This window comes from Peromyscus leucopus, chromosome 8a (assembly GCF_004664715.2).
Source record: "Peromyscus leucopus breed LL Stock chromosome 8a, UCI_PerLeu_2.1, whole genome shotgun sequence".
Lineage (NCBI taxonomy): Eukaryota > Metazoa > Chordata > Mammalia > Rodentia > Cricetidae > Peromyscus > Peromyscus leucopus.
In genome coordinates this window covers 25,548,501-25,572,304 of record NC_051085.1, presented here as the reverse complement: position 1 = coordinate 25,572,304, position 23,804 = coordinate 25,548,501, and the positions used below count along the sequence as shown (strand labels likewise).

The 23,804-nt window shown below is 37.7% G+C and overlaps 1 protein-coding gene across 17 annotated transcripts in view; it reads left to right on the top strand.

The window, feature by feature from the left end:
• Positions 1–23,804, top strand: part of Ptprk (protein tyrosine phosphatase receptor type K) — a 539,557-nt gene that overhangs the window by 403,402 nt on the left and 112,351 nt on the right. For all 17 annotated transcript variants that reach the window (XM_028877352.2, XM_028877357.2, XM_028877354.2 and 14 more), the window contains exons 8-10: positions 13,273–13,575; positions 20,768–20,877; positions 22,388–22,589. In XM_028877352.2, the coding sequence (XP_028733185.1) occupies positions 13,273–13,575; positions 20,768–20,877; positions 22,388–22,589 (615 nt within the window). The remainder of the gene's footprint in view (positions 1–13,272; positions 13,576–20,767; positions 20,878–22,387; positions 22,590–23,804) is intronic.

Sequence of the window (23,804 nt, the reverse complement as noted above, 5' to 3'; positions counted from 1 at the left end):
ATTTGAATCCTAAGCAACTAGTCTAGCCAACTTGGCCTCTTTATCTGGCCCATTTATATTTATTTGTGAATATTTGATAGAGATAATTGTTTTGGTATTTAAATGTCACTAGGAACTGATTTTACAGTTTATCCTGCTTTAAAAATATATATGTAGGAAAATGGTTATTCATTATTTCAGTATTTCATTAAGAACTATTTAATCAGTTTATATGAACTCAGCATATGTAGATATATGTATGGTAAGAGTTTCCATGATGATATTGGACAACTGAACAGGCCGATGCATAGAATGAATGGAAGACTCTACACATTAGATGGAGGGACTGAAAAAAAAAAAAAAAACCTGAGCGTTATTAAATGTGCAGGCTGGAAGAGCTTCAGGAGGCATTGAAAGTCTTCTGTAGGGAGATCTCCATAGGAAAATTGAATGAACAGTAATGCTAAGAGTGGATCCTTTGCTTAGCTTTTGTAGGCACTGAACTGATTGTCAAAAATGTGGAAGTGTAGCAGAAGAGGTAAACATTGTGTTAAGATAACTTTGGTTTCTAGTAAAAGGAAGGACGTTCTATGTATTGCTTTAATTTGGAAAGCCTCCAGAAATTTTTGAATGGATGAGTTTTACATAAAACCTAAATTTTGAAAGATGTGTCCAGAGAATGTTCTGCAAATATTGGCAGGAACAAGCTTTCCTAATGGTTCAGGTGTGAAGAAATTACAGAGAAGGAAAAGTAAATGGTAGTGGTATTCTGAGCTGATGTATTAAGTAGACTTGTCAACAGATGAGGGACTGTGTGGCAAACAGAGCAGCCGATGACATCTAGGGACTCATGCTTTTGAGAACGCTGCAAGTGAGAATAGGCACTCAGTGAAAGATGATGTTGTAGCTCCTAAGTGATGTTCTGTGTCAGCATCCAGATGGAAATCCACAGACTGAAAATTCGGAGCCCAAATTCAAGTGATGGCTTGAACTGTTAGTGCAGATTTAGGAGAGGAAAGACCACAATTACAAAAGGAGCATGTATATAGAAACACATAAAATAATCCCCAGTGTGTTTACGCTATCTCACATTTTCTTCCATGTTCACCCTTCTTCTGTGAATATAGAGAACAGGAATCTTCTTCATATGATTTAAACTGTTGTCTCATCAGGATTTTGCATGCAGAAACAGAGAAGGCATGTTGGTTATTTTTGTACTTTCCCCTGGAGCCATTTAGAGCCATTAGCAGATATAAAGAAAAATGTCTGCACTTAAATACCTTCCATAAAATAGTCAAAGATACATAATTGCTTTTTTGCTTATATACCTTAAGTGGATTTCCTCTTTTGTCAAGGCCAACACAGTGAACATTTAACTTGCCACACAAACAGGCTCAAGGTGGTGCATGCTGGAAAACTTCAGTACATTTTTCAAAACAATGTTGAAGGCTTCCAGGATTCCTATCAAGATAAAAACTCGAGTATTTCCAGTATACTCCTCATTCTATAAGAGCTTATGGAGATCTAGAACATAATTAGTTTAACTGTTGAAAGATATTTATTTCTCAAGGGGAAAAAAAAAACCCTGAAATGGTAATTACAAATTTCATAGTGCAACATGAAGTAAACTTTTGGAGTTAGTTTGAAAATATTAGCCTTGCCTAATACTTATTAACATTTGTCCTGCATAACTTCAGATTTTTGTTTATTTATTTATTTATTTATTTATTTATTTATTTATTTATTTTTATTTATTTTATTTTTTATTTTTTTGGTTTTTCGATACAGGGTTTCTCTGTGTAGCTTTGGTGCCTGTCCTGGATCTCGCTCTGTAGTCCAGGCTGGCCTCCATCTCACAGAGATCCGCCTGGCTCTGCCTCCTGAGTGCTGGGATTAAAGGCATATGCCACCACATAACTTTAGATTTTAAAATACTGGACACAGACTACACAGCAGTGCTACCGTGGTTTTTGAGTTAACAGTATTCCAAAACAGCTTTGGGTATGGATTTTATAATCAGCACATTATTTATTGTCTTGAAGATAATCATATTTACTTCTCTAGCCATTAAAACAATGTTATCTTTCCATTACTTCCAAAGAGATCATGAATCTTCAGTTTTAACATGGGATCAGATCTGCCAGGTAGAAGTTAAATAGTTCATTATTCTTCTCTCTGTCAATTTCCTAATTTTCAAATGAGCTGAAGCAATTAATGCTTGCAGGTTGCCTGTATTAATTATAGTCTCAGGCAGGTTTGGGAGCAATTTTGTAATTCTTTGTGTCACATTTTCTCTGTGTTTACTATCTCAGCTTGATGCTTGTTGACACACTGATTCATGTTTTAGTGAACTAGATAAGTTTTATTCATCTAGAGGAATGAGTATAAAGAGGTCAGATCTTATAAACACGCGAACATTTCTAGTATGTGCAGGCCATATATCTCCTTTTAATTTAATCTTTGAAAATGTCCAGGGATTTCTGCCGCTAAGCTGTGCAAATCGATAAAATTTATAATCAAGGCTGTCTAATCTCTAAACCTAATATAAAACCTCACAGCTATTGATTACATGTGAAGGATCCGCAAGCTGTTAATCATGCATGAAAGCACAGAATAAATGGGGGCTTCAGAAGAGGAAATGCACTAAGAGTCACCGGCTCCACAGCCCTTATCTTCCTTTTAACCCCCTGATGCAAGCGCATAGCCAGGCATTGGTGTTTTATGGAATCAAGCTGTGTGTTAAAGTGTATCAATGGCTGTGGTCACTCTTGAAACTTGTCCACTCTAGGTTTTTTCTATTATACTTTCAGAAGCCTATTTTCTCCAGATACGTGACTGAGGCAATGCAGGCTCTTTAATCAGTTTCTAGAAGGAATGGAAGGATTATTGCATTGAATGTTGAGCTCACCATTATTCTGAGGGACCAAATGAGTGGGATGTCCTTAGAGTATCATTGTCATGTAATTTTTATGGTCAGTTTTTGGTGCTGCAGAGGAAGAGTTCCTTGTCAGTTTGTGCCCTTGGAACACTGTATCAGCTAATGTACCCAGCCATGATGACTGACTGAGTGGATTGCACAGTTGAAATTTACCGTTAGAATTTGGGTAAGAATAGGTGTGTAAATTATCATTTCTTTCAGTCCCAATCATTCCACGTAAAGATACTTGGACTATAATGCAGATTGGCTTTTATAGTCATCGTGAACTCACTGATGTACAAAGCTAAAATATTTTCCCAAGTGCCACCTTGCAGTGGTGGAAAAGGCTACAGGGGAGCCACTGTGTCAAAGTGTATCTTACTTCACTCAGAAGTGTTATTATTTCAATATTATTAGTCTCTCTGGGAGCAAGGAAGAAATTAACCTGCCTCCAAAGAGCCTCCGGAAAAGAAGATAATATGAATCTATTTGTAAGTCATGTGGTTTTGTTGTGTCTTTTGTTTTGTTTTAAGCTAGGGAACTTTATTAGAGTTTAATAAGAAAAACTCCAGAGCAAGCAAAATGTGCATCTCCGCAGTTATGCGACGGAGAGGAGTGGAAAAGAGAGGTGGGGGGAAAAGCCACCATTTGAGTTGAGACAGCAAAGATGTCAATCACATGGAGACACGCAGTCACGTGATGAGAGGAGAGCTCTACTGAAAGTGTGAAGCCTAGAGTGTTGAGCAGAGCATACTTCTAACAGAGATAAAAGAAAAGTTATATTTTTCTGAGTAATTCAAAGAGTCGGGCAGACTGCATGGCTGGATCAGGATAAGCTACTATGCCAGGGCAGAAATTCTGGGAAGGGAAAATACATTGTCTTAGCGAAAGGATAATTATTCTGCCTATCTTTTTAGCATGTCTTAAGGTAAATCCTAGGGGTACTTCTGCCTTCCCAAAGGGCTGTCTCTTAGTCCAGGCATTGACTCTGCCCAACTGGAATGTTGCATCTCCAGAAAGACATGTTTTGAAACATACTCCAAACATGACAGTGTGTGACATGTCAGTCATTTAATAAACATTTCTATTGCTAAAAACAGACTATTAAATAAGCGTGTAGTTGGTCAGCACAACCCATTTGAAATGAAATCAACCTTTTAAATGATTATACTGTGCATATAGATCTATCCTATAATTTCCGCATATATAAAATTGATTTACTAAATATAGTGAATGGCTGTAAATATTGCATCACTATCCAGGCGTAGATCAGGCATAAATTTTAGATGTTGCTGTTCTTGGTTCAGGTAGAAATCTGCTGATCAATGGTCTTGCTGGTATAAGCTATTTTGGTTCAGGTTAGCCATCTTGTATTCTAGAACACTGGTCCTCAACCTTCCTGATGCTGCAACTCTTTAATATAGTTCCTCATGTTGTGGTGACCCCCAACCATAAAAGTATTTTCATTAAGACTTCATAACTGTTAATTTGCTACTGTTATGAATAGTAATGAAAATATCTGTTATGTGATGGTCTTAGGTGACCCCTGTGAAAGGGTCATTTGAAACCTGGTGGGGTTGTGACCCACTCTTTGAGAAGTATTGTTCCAGAAGGTGTATGAGCAAACAGGAAGGTATAGGGTATAATGAAATACTTTCAAAAGCCAACATACTGTCCCTTTTCCTCAACCTGGTAACTTCAGCAAGTTGTAGAAGACAGGCTGACACCAAAGGATGGGGACATACAGCCATTTCTGCTTTGTGAGGAGCTGCTAGGTGACTGGGGAACTGGGAATCTATTGATGCTGAATTGGAATCATCTTACAGATTTTACAGGTGAAAAGAAGTGTTCAAGGCCTTATTTTCTTTACTTTTACTTGCTAGTTTTTCTTTCTTGTTTTCTTTACTTTTGAAAGTAAAAATATCTACTCTTTTATTCATAAGGTTTAAATTTTACCAGTATATGCTATGGGCCAGTGTCTATGGTAAGTGTACAAAGTATTCATGTCATTTTTTCAGACCATCCTATGAAGAAGGTAGTTTATTTCCTGTAAGGGATAACAAGACATTGAAAACCCTCTCTTAGATCTTGCTGTAACTGTTTACAGCTAATTTGTAGTCATATCAGTGCTTATACTATGTGTTATGAAATTGTGTTTTACAATTTGCATTTTAAGGATAGCAAAACTTACTACCTTGTTATGATTTTGATTTGTCCTAATGGTACAAATTTTTATGAGAAAAAAAATGAAGCTTGTTTCTACACAAGTGGATGATGGTATTTTCATCTATAAATTAAATCTCCTCTTCCTTTCTATTTTCTCCAAATATATACAATTACCTATAGGAATTGCTTTAAATTTTCTTTAAATAACACGTGACACACAAAATAAGCTGAATCAGTGTGTGTTCCTTGAGTTAAGTTGCGTGATCTGACACACTGTAACAACATATATGTAAATGAAACCAAGCAATCAGTTCCTGCATTCTCAATTAGCCACATTGTGAAAACTGGATCTTTTGGGAAGATCAGAAAGAAGACATATCCATCCAAAAAGAGGGCCGTGGTCTTTTTCTTTTTAATTCATGCTACTCCAGTAATTTTATTCTTTTAAAAAATCCAACTGTTTTCTTAATGTTATTACGGATTGTATCCTAATGTGTAGTGTGTTGTGAGCTACAGGAAGGCTCTAGAGGGCGAGGGAATGGCTTGTCTTATAATGGGATGATGCACTCAGTAAGTTCCGATGACACCTGGTAAATATTACTGGGACTCTGCAGGATAGCTGAGTGAGCCAGACACCCTCTGTCACAGTGCATCCCTTGAGTCTAAGCATGTCACTTCAACCACTCAGCCAGAAACCCGAAAGAACTGACAGTTGCTTTGTGATTATTCCTGGTCCTGAGGCTCTCTCATGTTACTAATCAAGTCATCCCCTCAACTTGCCATTAATGCAACTTGACCCGTGGGAGCAGAGATGAAATTATTTGGGCATGGCTAATGATGCTGTAACATTGAAAAGACATGAAATGTAAAACCTTGATCGCACTCAATTCTCACTATGAGAATAAGAACAAAAACACAAACACTTGTAGGTAAGAATAGAAAATAACTTTTTAGACTCTCACACTTCCCTTTCCCAAGGTGCAGCATCATTTCTTTTTCTTTTTATTGATTGATTTATTATTTTTTTTAAATTTACCCATGTTCCAAAATTTTATCTCAATCATGCTTTGGTTCACACTTAGCAAATACCTTCTCTGACGGTCAGAAAATTCACTTTCCTCAAATTTGTTTCGATAGACGGCTGGAAATCATGTTTTGCAGTGAGCTGCTAAGGTTTCTGATGCAAAGCCAGCCAGAAGCAAGCAGCTTCAGTCATGCTTCAGTGTTTTCAGTCTGTGGGCATCACTGACAAGCTCTTCCTGTTTTTCTCCTCATGAGCATTGGGACACCCTCTCTTCTTCTCTGACTGACAGCTGGATAATAAGTTTTATCATTAAAAACTGATTCTAGGGAAATAGGATCCCTGCCCTCTGTGGCGAAAGCTTTTGTTTTCATAACTCAGAATAACTGGAGATTATCGCAACAAAAGAATATAAATATTGACGAATCTTGTTTCACGTTGTTCAGCAAGTACCAGGAAAAAAAGAAAGAGAGAGAGAAAGGAAAATACTTCTCTTTCATTTTATTGATGTCTACAACTTTTTCTTGATGTAGAGAGAAAGTCAATGAGTCCCTCTGTCCATGTGGCCTTTTCTTTTACTGACCTTTCGAAAAGAATCAAAGTGGTTCTTCATTTCATTCTACCAAATTGGGTAGAGCATATGATGTATAACTTACTGCAAGTGTAAGCCCCACCTTTGATCTGTTTAGAATTGAAGTCAGTACAATGAAACATGATTTCTTTACCTACGTGTTAATTATCTAATACTGGCCAGAGATCTGACAGAACCTCTGCCATTTCCTTACATTTTATCTTGATATAATATTGCCTCGCTTACTGAAATAGCAAAGAAGTCAATGGACAGTAAATGCTAGACAGGATGGAGAAAATTAGTAAATGTTGCTGATCATCATTCAGCCAGCTAGGTGAAGCCTCTAATTCCAACATTTCTCATTGCATCAAAACAAAAACTAAGTTAAAGATAGAAGGATGGCTCAGCTGGTGCTGGACCTTGTTACCAAGGCTGGCAACTTGAGTTCGATCCCAGTGCCCTTTGGGGTGGAAGGGGTTGGAATCTCGCAAATTTTCATCTCTCTTCTACACATGCAACTTTGGCGCATTATGCAAACGTACTCCATAAGTAAATGAAAAACTTAGCAGGAAGCAGTTCTCCTTGAGTTCATGGGAAAGGGAAGTAGAGTAGAGGTTTATGTCGGTCTGTTAGTATGTGTTATCTCTGTTAAGAGAACTTGAAATTCCTCAGACTGTGAAAAGGACTGAACTTGGTGTTTCTTATCCATTCTTTTCTTTCCTCTTCTTCCAGCACTGTTGATGACACATCCAAGTGCAGGCACTCTTAGGATTTCTCAACTCCTCTGTCTGTCCTAATGGCACAGCATCTTTCCAGCCTGACCTCTTGGTTGACAACATAGGAGAGAAGTGGGAGGGATGTGTTCAGTGAACAGTAATGTCTGAAATACGTTGAATGGTCCAATAAGGTTGACCATGTGGGTTTGTTTGTTCGCTTTTTTTGTTTGTTTGTCTTTGCTTTTGTTTGTTTGTTTGTTTTTATCATCTTAGTATGGAAGAGTTTCTGACTTGTCAATCCTACCTCAGATTAAAGCATTGTTTTTCTCTGTTGTGCATGATAACTGTTACATGAAATGAATAAGCTATACTGATGAATTCAAGGGTGTAGCGTGGGAACAGATTTCTTTCTAGGCATGCTGGGGGCCTTGGGTTTAATCCTTAACACCAAAAAGAATGGAAAGAGGGGAACCACACTGACAGATTCTACTACGTAGATAAGTTCATGCCCCTAAGCTGAATTCTTACTTTTTATTAAACAATCAATTATTCCCCTTTAAGACGTAAATACACACACACACAGACACACACACACACACACATACACAGAGGGGGTATAGTGAGATATGTAGATATTATTTTCTTCCAGCAAAAAGAGTACCTTAATTGTAGAAATGTGTGATGAGAGCATGTTTGTTACCAAAAATAGGTTTTCAAGTCTTAAAACAGTAGAACAAATTTTGCAATTGACAGACCCAAGGACGAAGTTAGAGAGGAAAACACGACATCTTATCTGACCATAGAAATAAAAGCATTTTCCAGCCTTTCCCCAGACTCTCCTGTAGTTGATGCTGCAGGTGTGTGTGTGTGTGTGTGTGTATTCAATGATGTAATCTCTTAATATTTTATGAAAAAGAATAACACTGTCCAGGGTTCGTTTTTTTTCCCCACACATGAAAATGATTCTAAGATTTTAGCACTTTGGTGTTCATGTCTGGTGTATTTGGTTTGTCCATTTCAGGTCATAATTCACAGCAAATTCACACACACACACACACACACACACACACACACACACACACACACAATCATTGAGGAGCCGAAATGACTGAGTAGGATTCAGAGCAATTTGCTTCACTAACTTAGGGGTCAATTAAAAATAACAACAACAACAAAAACAAAATCTCTCCATTCTGGGGAATTTCAGTAAAGCATGCTTAATTTTTAGTTTCTAAAGACAATTTAAAAAGTCATCCAAACATTAGTATCTATACAAATAAAAGCTCTTGAGCTGGCTGGTGGTGGTGCACACCTTTAATCCCAGTACTCGGGAGGCAGAGCCTTGCAGATCTCTGAGTTCGAGGCCAGCCTGGTCTACAGAGCCACATCCATGACAGGCACCAAAACTATACAGAGAAACCCTGTCTCGGAAAAAAAAGGTGTGGGGGGGATCTGGCTGCCTGGTCTTAATCATTCCATAATTTAGAAGAAAATGCGCTCAGACAATGTTTTTAAAATAATCTAGGACCCACAGAGCATAGCCAATGTTTTTGAGACTGGAATAATTCCTGGCAAGATCACACTGAGATGAGCCGATGCCAAAGCAGTCTAAAGGTCTGGTTTCTATTTGACCTGTGCTGGTCCTTTAACTAGTGGGTCTCTAAAGAAGCAGCTCACCTGTCTAAGAACAGAACATAAGAAAATGCTGTAGCATGAGATTAAAATATGTGCTAGACTTCGGTGGATTCTTGCAAGTTCTTTCTTGAATGAATTTGTACTTCTATATTGTTGACACTCTCTTCCTTTCCAGACCCATGGCCCACACTATTGTTCTGCTTCAGTTCTGTTTCTTTCTCTCCCTCACACTCTCCCTCCATCTCTCCTTCACCCCCTTATCTCTTCCTTCACTCCCTCTCCCCTGTTACCTTCGTCCTCATCCCTCTATCTCTGAAAGGGTGTGAGTACCCTTTCCCTTTATTCAGGTAGACCAATACCTCTGTTCAGATCTCTTCATCAGAATGCTTCCCCGTTATTTAAAACATAAATTGCTCCAATTATCGCTTATATGCATTACTTCCTAAAACATAAGTTAGTTCAGTTATTGCTTGTTTGCCTTACTTCTTAAATGAGGACATGGTTAAATTGATCTTCGCATTCCTTGTTCCCAGTACACGTCATGGCTAACAGAAAGCAATAAATAAATGATATTGAATCACTATATCATTTCGCCTCTTAGCATACAGTATCTTGATTTTTTTCTCCTTTTAAGAGCACCATAATTTTCTAAGCCATTCTGTCTGAACACAACAGTCACATAATACCTATTTAAATGTATTGAATCCAAATAGTCACCCAGTTTTCCAGATCTTTCCTCTAATGTGGTATCTAGTCTGTCCATCTCTGTCGCCACCCTTCTTGTCCAACCCAGATTATTTTCTTATATATTGCAGTATTTGGATTTCCCTACCCCAGTGTCTCTACCTATGATGTAGCCTCCAGTTTTTATCTTTCTAAAGTGGCTGTGTTGGCTTCATTAACTTTCTGCCCAGAAACTATTAGTTCAAGTTCAACTCAGCCTCCTATGACAACATCAAATTCTGATCAATGCTTGTCCAACCAGTCTTTTCTACATTTTTATCCAGCTGGGTATTTGTAAAGTTACCAAATGGGAATCCATGGTTTTCTTCTTTGCAATTGTGTTCCACATTTCTTTTCATCTTATTTCTTTTACTATTGTATTATTTATCCAAAATATGTCTGTAGATCTAGACTTTGTCTTCTGAGACTCAATGCACATGTCTCCTGTATTTGACAAGCAGAAGTTATCACTCCCTCATGGGTTCACAGATACCGTTATGTCTCCCTTATATCAAAATGTAATCTTTTTCTTGTTTTATCATCTTTAATAAATAAGAGGTAAGCTCCTTAGGCCTAACACTATGTTTTATTCATTTTACTACCTTCTGTATAGTTTTGCATACCTTTAGAAGAGTCCATTTTTGTTTCATAATAGATGAATAACCAGTAGGCATTTTTATGTGACCATTTGCTGCTTTAAGATCTCTACATTATTGTGTTTCTCCCTACGGTTCTGATAAAACCTCGCTGTATCACTTTTTTTAATTCTCGTTTTGCCTATATTTCTTTTAAGTGAGCATGAGAAGGAACTGGGTTCCAAGCAGGTCCAGACTATGTAGCAAGATAAAAAGAATGCAGAATTATGTTTAAATATCTATTTAAGAAGAGTAGGATAACTGATCATCTAATTCAATCTCTGGGAGCAGAATTGCAACATGTTGACTTTGTTGAAAGACTCATCTTAGAAAATTATGTCAAAAATTATTTTGTTAATCATGTATCAGCACTGAAATTTTGGTGGTGGCATACATGCATAGGATGGACAGTGTAGCTTTTCCTGATTTGTATTGAGTTTCGTATGTAATTCACTATGAATGCCAAGTGGATAAGCAACACTCCCATACACACAATCCACGTTCTCCAAGTGCAGCAATGCGCTTTTACCTAACTAGTAATTGGCCTAGTTTATTATCTGTTGCTGTGATTTAAATAAATAAGTAAGTAAGTACGCAAATGAATAAATACATAAGTGGCCAGAAACACCTTGGAGAGGAAGGGGTTTATTGCTTCTTATAATTAGACTCTATCATCAAGGCAAGCCAAGGCAGGAGCTCCAGCAGAAACCTGGAGGCAGGACCTGAAACAGAGGCCATGGAGGTCTACTATTTACCTGCTTGCTTCCCACAGCTTGTCAGCCTGCTTTTTATACAACCCAGAACCCCCTGCCCAGGGATGGCCCAGCTCCAGTGGGCTGCTCCCTCCTCCCACATCAGTAAACATCAAGAAAATGCCTCCTAACCTTGCCCTCAGGCCAGTCTGATGATGGCCATTCCTCAGTTGAGATGCCCACCTCCCAGATATGTCCAGGTTGGACAAAAATTAACCAGTCCAGTCATTAATCCATCTTTTGCTATCTCTGAGCTATGTGAGGACTTAGGGTGCACATCGGCGCTGACATCTTCCATGGTGATTGCAATGGCATTGGATTGTGGAAGTGCTACAAGCTGAACAGGGAGACGAAGTGAAAAAAAAAAAAAATGGCGGGAGAGGGAAATGGCCCAGAGACAGAGAACGGCATAGAAAGAGGAAACAACAGAATCAAAGGAGAGGGTCAGTGCAAGAACGTAGTATTACTAACCAGGAGATTTTTATCAGTGGTGTTGTCTGCCATTGATATATAAGAGTTAATCATTCATATATTCTAGATATTTTCTGACGGCCTCATTCTGGATACAAATGAGTACTTTATAGACAGGCTTATGGTTCAAATTGACGATGGCCACTGAGGAAAGTCTTGTTGCTACCCAGCAATAGTGAAATTACAGTATTTCTGGAGATGCTTGGAGTTAGTCTTTGGTCAGCTGCTGGACCCCAGAGACAAAGATTGATCCAAATTGGAAGAATCACCAGGTCTTGGTATGGATCACCCCATGGGGAAAGTATTAGCACAGAGTTAGCTATGCAACAACTTGTATGATTAAAAGGCCACATCCTCCTCTTTTCTGTGTGCTTAAGACAGTAAACAAGACAAATCGGATACAGCAGGCAGACTGAAGTTGGGAGATTGCCTACCAACATTTGAAATCTAAGCATTAGAGTTTAGTTTGCATGTGTACATGGGGAATTTTTAGTTGGGAAATTTTGAAATTCTCCCCACTCAGGATTGTTTCCCATGCCACACTGCAGCCATTGATCTGGATTCCCAATTTGGGCTTACCATCTGTGTTGCATCCTAATTATTTTTATAGGACAGAGATTCTAATCTCAAATATAAAAATGTATGGAAACACCCAGACTGGGCCTTTTGCCTTTGTTTTTCTTTGAGGCCCCCCCCCCTGGTTTCCAGTTAGCAATGGTATTGACCATCCTAAGTGCATTACGGAAGACACCAGTACGACCTTGAGCTTGGCCTCAGCTCTTTCATTTTTGTCAAATCGATGTCTTAACATTTTGCTGTGTTCTGGTTTCTGTGCTGTCTAGGGTTCACCATGGCCCTGACTTTCATAGAGTAATTATTTTGATTAAGTTAGACAATTAAAGTCAGTCTTGCATGAGGAATGGATACCGTTGGGAGTCAGTGATGGATGGACTCCAGTCTTCTGAGTGTTCAGTCCTGCCAGCGTTTTCCAGTTGAGTGAAAACTCACCTCCAGTTTGCTTTGTATGACAGCACATGGGTTGTTAGACCTCAGTGTTTTCTAGAAAATAAGTCACAGAGAGCTCAAGAAGGAGAGAAGATGGTGTGAATATCCACATGGGTTCTTGTAATTGTTCTGAATTCTTATTTGCGTTGATGAACAGCATCATTACTGAAATAATTAGTGTTAATTAATATCTGTGTCATTTTTGGTAAATGGTAGTTTAGTGTTACAATTAGACTAATTAGTACACACCATAGCTTAGTGACATGACAAATCACTGAGCAGCGCACATTGACTCTTGTCCCTTCTGATATATGAGCTAATCTGCTAGCGCAGTAATGACAAAGAAAAGGGACAGGGAACTGGACAGCGACAACTGTCAGGCATTGTGTCTGCATTTTCTGGTTTTCTCTTTGCTGCCGAGTCCCTGAGTACTAGAGATTGTTGCCATTTGATGTTTTAGTTCTTTTCTTACTGTTGAATCGGCCTCCAAAACTGACCACAATAAAATTCTGAATAGGCAGAACATTAAAACCGAAAGATTCTCTTGACGACACACTAAAAACCGATGCTCTTGACATTCACTGGGTTTGTATATGCTGTGTTACACATTCAGTGTTTCACTCTTCCGAAAGAATTCACGGTCAAGTTGACAGCTGTCTGCAACTTTGATTTCTTCTGCAGAACCCATGCGGACCCCAAAGACTTTAAAGATTGCTGAAATCCAGGCAAGGCGTATCGCTGTGGACTGGGAGTCCTTGGGGTACAACATCACTCGCTGCCACACTTTCAATGTCACTATATGCTACCACTACTTCCGTGGCCACAATGAGAGCAGGGCGGACTGCCTGGACATGGACCCCAAAGCCCCTCAGCACGTTGTGAACCACCTGCCACCTTATACAAATGTCAGCCTCAAGATGATCCTAACCAATCCAGAGGGAAGGAAGGAGAGCGAAGAGACCATCATTCAAACCGATGAAGATGGTAGGTTCATGTTTGTGGTCTTCACAAGGGGGGCAAAGAATACTGTTGTTTCTTTAAATTTACTATACACTGTCATTCCTTTAAATTTACCATGCAGTGCCCAGGTCTGAACTCAGAAATCTACCAAATTGTCTCAGCCCAATTTACCTACAACAGACCTAGTGTTCTTCATAAAATAATACAAATACTAAATGGCATGCACCCACGACGTCTTATTTTGTAGACCAGGCTGGCTTCGAACTTACAGAGATCTAACCTGCCTCTGTCTCCCGAGTGCTGGGATTAATGGCATGTGCCGCCACCACCCGGCTAACCCACAGTGTCTTTTTAAATAATGATAGCAGAAGTGGCAATGATGCCTAGAGCTTAAATAAAGATTTTCTTACCAAATGTAAAAACAGAAAGAGTTGTTATCCACACCACTCGATCAGTTACCTAGTGGTAAGATTCACTTTCTTACAAATTGTGTGTGCATTTTATAAATCATTCTAGCTGCTATTGTTTTCCTAATATTTGAAGATAAAATACTCCATTTGATTGCAAATGGTCTTTTTTTGGTGAATTAAAACACAAAAGACACAGGACACTTTTCAATCAAACTAAAGATCCTCAGAAGAAAATAGCAGGCCATGATTTTTAATAGATTTTATTACGATCTAAGAAATGTTGTTCAAGAAAAATTAAGTAATAAGAATACATATTTATATTAACATTAGAATATATATAGGCCTTTTCCCTTATGGTATGGTGCATCATTAATATGAATACAGTTCATTTTTCAACAGAAATATATGCAAAAATTCCAAATCTGTTATTATTTTGCTAACAACTATATATTTTAGGATGATACTTTATTTTATTGTCTTTTTTTTTTCTTGTTTTTTTTTTTTTTTTTTTTTTTTTTTCAAGACAGGGTTTTTCTGTGTAGCTTTGGAGCCTGTCCTGGAACTCACTCTGTAGACCAGGCTGGCCTCAAACTCACAGAGATCCGCCTGCCTCTGCCTCCCAATTGTGGGGATTATAGGTGTGTGCCGCTGCCACCTCCACCGCCCAGCTGTTAATTGTCTTTTATAAATGAACATATGTTGGGGGAAACTGCTATATAATGATCTGAGGCTAATCTTAACAGGAATTGGGATTTACCAATTGCTTCCATAACCAGTAAATCCTTCCATCTCTCTAGTTCTATGCTTAAGTAATGGATTCTCCACAGGTGCCTACCCTGAGGAGATTTCTACCAGGACCCAGAACAGAAACTACAAGTGGCTAGGATACTGATCTGAGTGATATTCAGTGAATCTAGCCCACTGAGTTCTTCAGTCCATTCACTTTATTCTTCTAAATCAATTCTATCTACACAGCCTCTCTTCTGTTCTCATACTTAACTCCTCTCTGTCCCTTCTTCTGCTGTTCTCTCATTGTTCTACCTAGTTCTTTCCATCTTCTTCTTCTCTTTGCTCCCCCAAGCATGCATAAATATCATATATTATTAACAACTTGTTGGTAAAAACTACAAAGTAAACTCTCAGGGACAAGTATTCTGATAAGAGTCACTCTTGGCAAAGACTTGGTCAGTTAATTGGTGACTGACAACAGCTGTGGGTTGTAAGAAGTTGTGGCCATCTCTTAAAGAGATAGCCACAAGGGTTACAAGAGAAGAAATTAAACCAATGAGAGATTTAAGGAAAAGGTAAAGAATACGTGTACTATTTTACGTGATTAATAATATCCAGATACAGTTAGTCAGTTAACAGCCTTTTTCTTTTAATCGCCTGAATCTCAGGACCTATATATAATTAGTCTACTGAGCCTAAAATCTTGCATTAAAAACTGGTGTAGTAATAAATACAGATTGTTAATTGTTATTTGAATCAGAGTGGGAAGGTGCTGGTGGAGGAAGCTTAGGGCAACACAGGTGCTATTGATCTCCTGAAGGACTAAGATATGCCAAGGTCAGACACCTGCTCTATCACTTCTGGTTCGCTATAATTCTTCTGAAGGGTTTTGATCCAGCAAGGCCAGGCATCTGCAATTCCGCTCTATGCAAGTTCTACCAGGACACTTTGTCTGGTCAATATTTATCTTGTCAGTGGCTAAGGATGGAGAACAAGACCTCTAAGTGTCCACACGTCACATAGAACAATAGATCTAGTATGAAGCATATTTTAGTATGTTTCTAATCATAAAAATTGTACAGTTAAATAAGGAACTATCTTCTAGACTATCCACAATTATGTGTGCCCTTAAGACTGAGATGTAGTCATGAGATTACATGTACACATTGAGTGGAAATGCATGGTAAATGGGAAGATATCATAGCTGTTATTGCATATGAAGTTTACAATAAGAAACAGACAATTCATTGAAAAGGCAATAATTCCATAACGCCTTGTGTGATGGTTTCCTCTCACAGAACCCTGAGTTCTGATAGGTTGACCTTCTGAATTCTAGTTGTCACTGCTGTATACTCCATGGACTTTTGCTATCAGCAGTTCTCAATACTTAAGTGAAGGAGCAAAGCCATGCGATCTCTGTGTTCCTTTCCCTCTTCATTTCTTCTTCAACAGCTTGATAGGAGGTCTGTATTTTTTTTATTTGAGTTTCAGAATAAAGGATCTAGTTTTCAATCAGACACCCACACACACCTCTCTTCATGTGTTCAGTAGGCTACCATGTGTCTTTCGGTGCCTACCCAATAGGAGTGACATTGCGATAGCATACCTCAGTGTGCTGTAATTTCTAGAAAGAGTCATTTCAGCTTTTCTCCTGTGAAAAGTGGAAGTGACTCTGGTTGGTCCTGTTGCTTTGCTGTCCTAGAGAAGTGAGAGCCTTGCAACGTTGTTTAGCTTAGACTGTAGAATATAGACTTAAACATGTCTGCAGTCATTCTCATACTATTAAAATGTCAGAGTCAGAACCCTGAGACTCAAGAGGAATGTGTTATTGTCACGTTTGAGTTAATCAAAAGTGTCTGTCGCCGTTATTACATTGATTCATCATTATATTGAAACCAGTGTGGCAACAATATTTAAATAATACACCAGCCCTAGTGTGATTATAAAACTCCCACTCTCGTCTCCAGTGTTACAGCCACCCTCCAGTACACTCAACACTTACCTGTGCAGAAAAGAAGAAGTAAGGGTAGTGGATTCATAAACCAGTAATAGAAATAGAAGTCCAAACACAGCTACAAATGCCCTGAGGGATCACACATCTTCGGACATCTTCTGAAGTAGGGTGGGGATTTCAGTATCCGTATCATCCTAGGCATTTTATAACTCATATTTTTAATAGTAAGACTATAGTCACATTTTTTTTTTGCTTGCTGTTAACATTTAAAGCCAGGGTGTCTTAACTGATAACATTTAGATTCAGCTACATGAGTCTTTAATTTTTCCTTTTTTTAAAAAAATCTAGTCACCCTCCAACAATGCAGTTTCTTTTAGTGTTATCTTTTGGTACAGTTTACTAATTTGTTTTTATTTCCCACAAACAAAGAAGGCAGTCAGGTTTTTATAATTTTTTTTCTGTTAATTGCAATATATTTCTAAACAACATTTGGTTACACAAAGCAAGTATGTTACTAAACAAGTAATGAAATTGCTGTGGAATTTTTGTGCTGAACTGATCAAACTCACAAAATGGCAAGGTTGATATTATGTAGAATCAGTTTTATAATTTAGAAATAACACTTCTCCATTGAATTTCAGTAGTGTTTTCAGGTCTACTTTTATTTTAAATTCTGTGTTGAATGCTTTTTTTTTATATATACACATCAGTTATACAAAAGTGCACATTATTGTTTCATAGTATGGCTACAGAGTAATCCCTATGGTGGTATCCCATATGGTAGGCGATTTTCTTTTTCTTGTTGGTTTTCTCTTCAATAAGTAATACTTAATGACTGATATAGAAACTTTCATGGAGTATTAGTAACTCATTCTTCATGGCAGCTCGTGTGAGCTTGAGTTTCTTCACAGAGTACTTGATGTATCTCAATGTTCTGAGAAGAGGAGGAATAACTAAATCATGCTTATTGTTGCAGCAATCGATGGATTATGATGATCCAATTAAGTCAGTCTTGCTAAATTATTGCTGCCCTATATACATAGAAAAAGAATAAATTATCAACCATCTAATAAAATGTTATAATTGTATGAAAAGAATTCTGGGGACTTCCATAAATCAAGCTCCCAAAGCTAGAACCATTTCCCACTAGAACCTTAGGGTAGAATTTATACTTAATTTATTACACGTGCTTTTTAATGCATGGGCAGACTTTTGTGTATGAGGTTCTGTTTTCATTTTTTATCCCGGCATTCATGAAAATCAATATTATGAAGTTAGCTCAGCAGAAAAGCCTGGTTTGAGGACATTTTTTAAGGCTACAAAGCTATTTTAAAATGCACATTTATTATGTTTTAGAGGCTATAATGCTTATTTAATATAATCTTTCTCCATACCTACTTCATTTTTCTTTTCCGTTTTTGAAGTTGTATTTGAAGGACTTTCTCCTGCTCAAGACAAAATTAGCTGAAACAGCTCTCAGATAAGTCACAGGCACAGGAAGGGAAGTCAGCATTCTGTCTCCATTAAAAGTTGTTGGTGTGGAAATGTGAAGTGACATTCCCTATAGTCTGTGGCTAGGCATGAAATGGCTTTAAGAGCTTCTGCTGTATTTAGGCAAATCATAAGTGAATTGAGACATTGTCTTTGTGTGTAGAGGCATCATCCCTGTTCAGATGCAGACCATAAATGAATGTAGTTGGTCTGTGCCCACACCTCATCTACACTTCTTTTATGTGTATGTTATTGGAGTATTAATTAGTCCAAGTCATGATCATATATGTGGCGTGTCTTGGGCATGATTTTCTTCCATATTTTCAATCTTGAAAATAGAATCTATAGACACTTCAAGCAAAGTTATAGCAAAGTAGAACATGTGTTAGAAGGGGATCAAAATAGTAGTGAAGCAACTTTCCACTTCTGTCCATCTCTCAATGCAGAAATATGCAAAGATTTTGAACCATCCCTAAATCAGAATAATTTGAAATCTATTCCTTCTATCTCATAGTACTTACAGGCCAAATCATGGTAGATAGGCACAGGAGTTTTCATATCAATTCCTCGCTGTTTGTTGTTTAGACTCTTCCTACCCATATCTGCCACTTTCCCTGACAAACTTGTGAAGAGATATTTTCCTTGATTGCAGTCATAATCAGAATCCACAGATGCCCAGATATCCGCTTGCACAGTGAACAGGGAGCCTTGGCATTCCCAGGCATTGCACAGAATGCTTGTCAGGCTCTCTGCCCTGATAGACACAGTAGCCCATGCCAACAGCGTGGAGCATGGATAAGGGATGGTTGGCTGACAGGACCATTAACATGTCCAAAGTTCAGATAGCCATGCTATCTGTTTATTATGGATTTCTTTTTTCCCCCATGGATTTCTTTCTTTTTTGTGAACCTTGTGTTACCTGTCTCAGAGGTCATAGCATCATTCATAGTCTCCTTGTAGAATGAAATAAATCTTAGTCTGGTGGCATATCATTCAGAATTTCTTGCAGCTGCTAGCCATGAAGAAATACATTTCCTTTGATCCAGTGATTTTTAATTTATTTCAATCCTCATGAAATTGCTCTGTACTTCGAAACGGCATTTCTAGATAATGTCATGTGTGAAGTTCACTGAAACGTTAGATTCAGGGAAAATATTAATTAAAAATCATACTTGCCCAATACTGGGTTGATATTTTAAAAACAAAATTTAACTCAAGTGTGTGAGATATGTATTGTAAAGCATGATAAAAGAAGAATCCGGATTGTGTGGTTAGTCAGGTTTTAAAGTAAAATCTGTAAAAGAAAATACACAATAGCAGAAATACTTTGTAGCTTGTCAATAGTAATTGATACATTGCTAATTAATGACTCAGGATTTTGCAAATTATTAGACCTTTGCAAATAAGGACTGGAGCAAAATTACTAAGGAGTGACAATTCTTGCCTAACATGCATGGAGCTCTGAATTAAGTCCCCAATACAAATGTGGCATAAAACAGAGCGTGGAGGTACATGCCTGTAATCTCAGCTTTCTGAAGGTAGAGACAAAGGATCATACATTTAGAGTCATCCTTGGCTACACAAAGTGTTCAAAGTGAACGAGTACATTAAACCCTGTCAAGCCAGGCAGTGGTAGCATATGCCTTTAATCCCAGCACTCAGAATGCAGAGCCAGGCAGATCTCTGTGAGTTTGAGGCCAGCCTGGTCTACAGAGCAAGATCCAGGACAGGCACAGGCACCAAAACTACACAGAGAAACGCTGTCTCAAACAACAACAACAAAAATCCTGTCTAAAACAAACAAACAAAGCAGTAACAAAAATAAATAAATAAGAAAGAAAGACTACAGTAAAGTATCTGAGATAGTTCAGTGGTAGAGGACTGGCTTTGTGTACAAGGCCCTGAGCCCCACCCCATCCTCAGCTCTGACAAATGAATACAGCAAGCAAATTGAGAGATCCTTGAATCCTGAACCAGCTTGTTCTTAATAAGCTATTTCTTAGCTGAGAAAAAATAAAAGCATGAAGCAATTACATTTTAACATATTCATCTTTAACAACTTTTTAAAAATTATAATAACGAATGCTATCTTTTTAATTATAGAAAATTTAATAAGTATAGCTACAAAAGTCAGGGTGATTTTTAATGGGCGTTTTAAGTCAGTGCTGTGTGATTTGGCTTTTGAGTCTAAGGAGCGTTAATTATGATTATAATTCATTATTTTATGAACTTCGTTGATGGAGCCTCTTTAGGGTATTATCATAATCTTCAAAAAATCTTTTAGGGAAATGCATCTCTGTTCTCGAAGCAAATTACAAATAAGAACTTCATGTTATTAGAGGTATACAACAGAGGAAACTAGAGTACATGACTATGCTACTCTCCAAGGTGATTGAATATTCATTTGAATAAAAAGGACTTTACATTTCTGCATTTCTTGCTTTAGAAACTTACAGGCCGACGTCCGGTGTCTGTTATCAGGGTCAAATCTGAATACCGTTCATGTCCTGATTTTGATTTTTAAAGACACATTTTTCACTTGATGACGTCTACTTTGAATGGTGTTTATCTTGTTGAGATGATGTATTTTTGACTTTGCACATGTGCTTATCACCAATGCATGTATTTATAGTGCCCGGTCCTGTGCCAGTCAAATCCCTCCAAGGAACATCCTTTGAAAATAAGATCTTCTTGAACTGGAAAGAGCCATTGGAACCAAATGGAATCATCACTCAGTATGAGGTATGGGGACCACGGTGGTGCTTTTTGGCATGTAGATAAAAGGAGGCCAGAGGAGAAGGCTAAGTGAAAATAATGGAAAGGGTGGGGATGAGAATATTAAGACATCATCAGCTCTCCTTTGTTCTAATTCACGAATTATTTGATTTAAAAATTGAAAATTTAGCCAGGTGGTGGTGGCGCACGCCTGTAATCCCATCACTCGGAAGGCAGAGGCAGGTAGATCTCTGTGAGTTCGAGGCCAGCCTGGTCTACAGAGCTAGTTCAGGACAGGCTCCAAAGTTACAGAGAAACCTTGTCTCGAAAAACAAAAACAACAAAAACAAAACAAAAAAATGAAAATTTATCACTGTAGAGTACCAAAGGTATTTAAATTCTTGAATATATGCTAGTTTTGGCATCTGTGTATGTGTGTAACTGGACTTTGTCCTTGTCAAACCCAATTAATGGTTATAATGAATAATTACATGTAAAAATGCTAAGTCCCTGTTTCTAAAATTAAGAAAGCAATATCACACTGTGCTTAAGGAGAGGCCATTGAATGCCTGTTTTCCCAAGTAAGTAATTAATGGCCCCCAGAAGCAAAACAGATAAAAAACCCATTTCAAAATTTCATTGTACCTTTGAATATACATCACTATATTTTCAAATATAAGAAGCTAAGGGGAATAAATGAATTTTTAAATATGTTTTTTTATTGAAAGAGAATTTCATCCCTTTCACCCATCACTTTGAACTGGACATTTTTAATTGCACAGTTGAGAGGTTTCCTGCTGTATAGTCATTCGGGGCTGATTATAGAATAGACATTTCTATTTCTTGAGCCTAAGAATGAATTATAGGAATGAGAATAAATGTTTTTCACTTTTCTAGTATATTGAGCACTAGTTTTCTATAATTTCTTTCTCTCTTTGTTTTGAGACACAGCTTTACTAAGTTAACACAAATGGGCCATAAAAAATCACACTGTACCTCTGGCTGACCTTGAACTTGTGTTCCTCTCCCAAATAGCTCAGATTACAAGCCTGTGCTTCTAAGTGTTGCTAGAACTGGTTCCTTAGACAGAAAAGAGAAGTATAACATACTTGTGATGAAGACTTTCTGTTCTCACACACATGAAAGTATGTAACAAGAAATGTTGTATGTAGTGTGCATATTTACGTCTATCAGTCCCTTGGTAGATGTTTTAAGACGAATATTTGACAAATTAGATGTGCAGCTACATATATCAGTAGGGAGATACTAGATGATAGAGAATGAATGAGATAGATTAACTAGATCAATAGATAACAGAGTGGGGGGGAGAGAGAGAGAGAGAGAGAGAGAGAGAGAGAGAGAGAGTGAGAGAGAGAGAGAGATGAATAACAGATACCAGAAATAACCATACCAAAATAAAAGGAAAAGAAAAGAAAAGATGCCTTGAGGCTCTTGCATGCTGTTATTTAGAAGGGACGTATTAGAATGAATTAAGCCTTCAGTTGATACATAATGGGAACTATCTTTCCTGCAATAGGTGAGCTATAGCAGCATCAGATCATTTGACCCTGCAGTTCCAGTGGCTGGACCTCCACAGACTGTATCAAATTTATGGAATAGTACACACCATGTATTTATGCATCTCCACCCTGGAACCACCTACCAGTTTTTCATAAGAGCCAGCACTGTCAAAGGCTTTGGGCCCGCCACGGCCATCAATGTGACCACAAATATCTCAGGTAAGCAAATGAGTAACTTAGAAGTCAAACAGTTCACGCTCCTGGTTGGCAATTGCATATTCTAGACACTTAGTTATATGCTTTATCATATAGTCTAGTGAGTCATTACTATCATTATGTGCGGTCAAGGGCACTTTCTTCACCCATTTGAGAACATATCATTATTGGTTATGTATTTTAATTTAACCACTTTTCAAGCAGTCATAAAAATTGACAACAGTCTTAAAAAGTTACAGTATTTCTTTACTTCAAATATTTCCAAGTTCATTATAAATGATAATAGGCCGTGTGTGTGTGTGTGTGTGTGTGTGTGTGTGTGTGCGCGCGCGCGCACGATTTTGATTATTTATTTATGGTATCAATTGTGTGCTATAAATGGGTAGTATCTAATAAGCCGTAGTGGTCTTTCACTCTAGTATTAGAATCCCTCACATCTTGTCTCTGTCCCATTTTCCCTAACATCCTGATAACTGTGAACAAATGCCAGCCTTCCTTTCCTGCTCATAAAAATCTCTTGCATAAATGCCTCAATTTTTCAGAATAGGAACTTGCAAGAGACTCTTGAATTGATAAGTAAATATAACTAAATTTCACTTTCTATTACGTTCACTTTTATAATTTGCATTTGACTAGATTGTTTACAGATTCTAATTCTCCTTCAGTGAAATCAGCCATTAAACCTGATCAAGTTTCTGCTGGACATTGTTATCACAATGTTTCCTGAGTCTATTCTAGTTAATAAAATATTTCATCATGTTTAAGATTACCAAAAAAAATGCATGTGCAAGAGTTAAATTTGAAAATTAAATCTTTTGAGGATAAACTACATAGTATATCAAGAATATTTCTTCATCTTTTTAATAATTCTATTTAATATATAGCAGTAGCCCCTTGAATTCACATTACACATTTTTAACATTGTCCTGAGTCTAAAATTTGCATCATGAGTAAGATATATGTATCTAAATTGTTTTAAATTTTATTTGGAAATGTATTAAATAAAATAGAAGTTTTAAGAATTTATCGCTGGGCGGTGGTGGCGCACGCCTTTAATCCCAGCACTCGGGAGGCAGAGGCAGGCGGATCTTTGTGAGTTCAAGGCCAGCCTGGGCTACCAAGTGAGTTCCAGGAAAGGCGCAAAGCTACACAGAGAAACCCTGTCTCGAAAAACCAAAAAAAAAAAGAATTTATGTCATGAATAAAAGAAATTCCAAT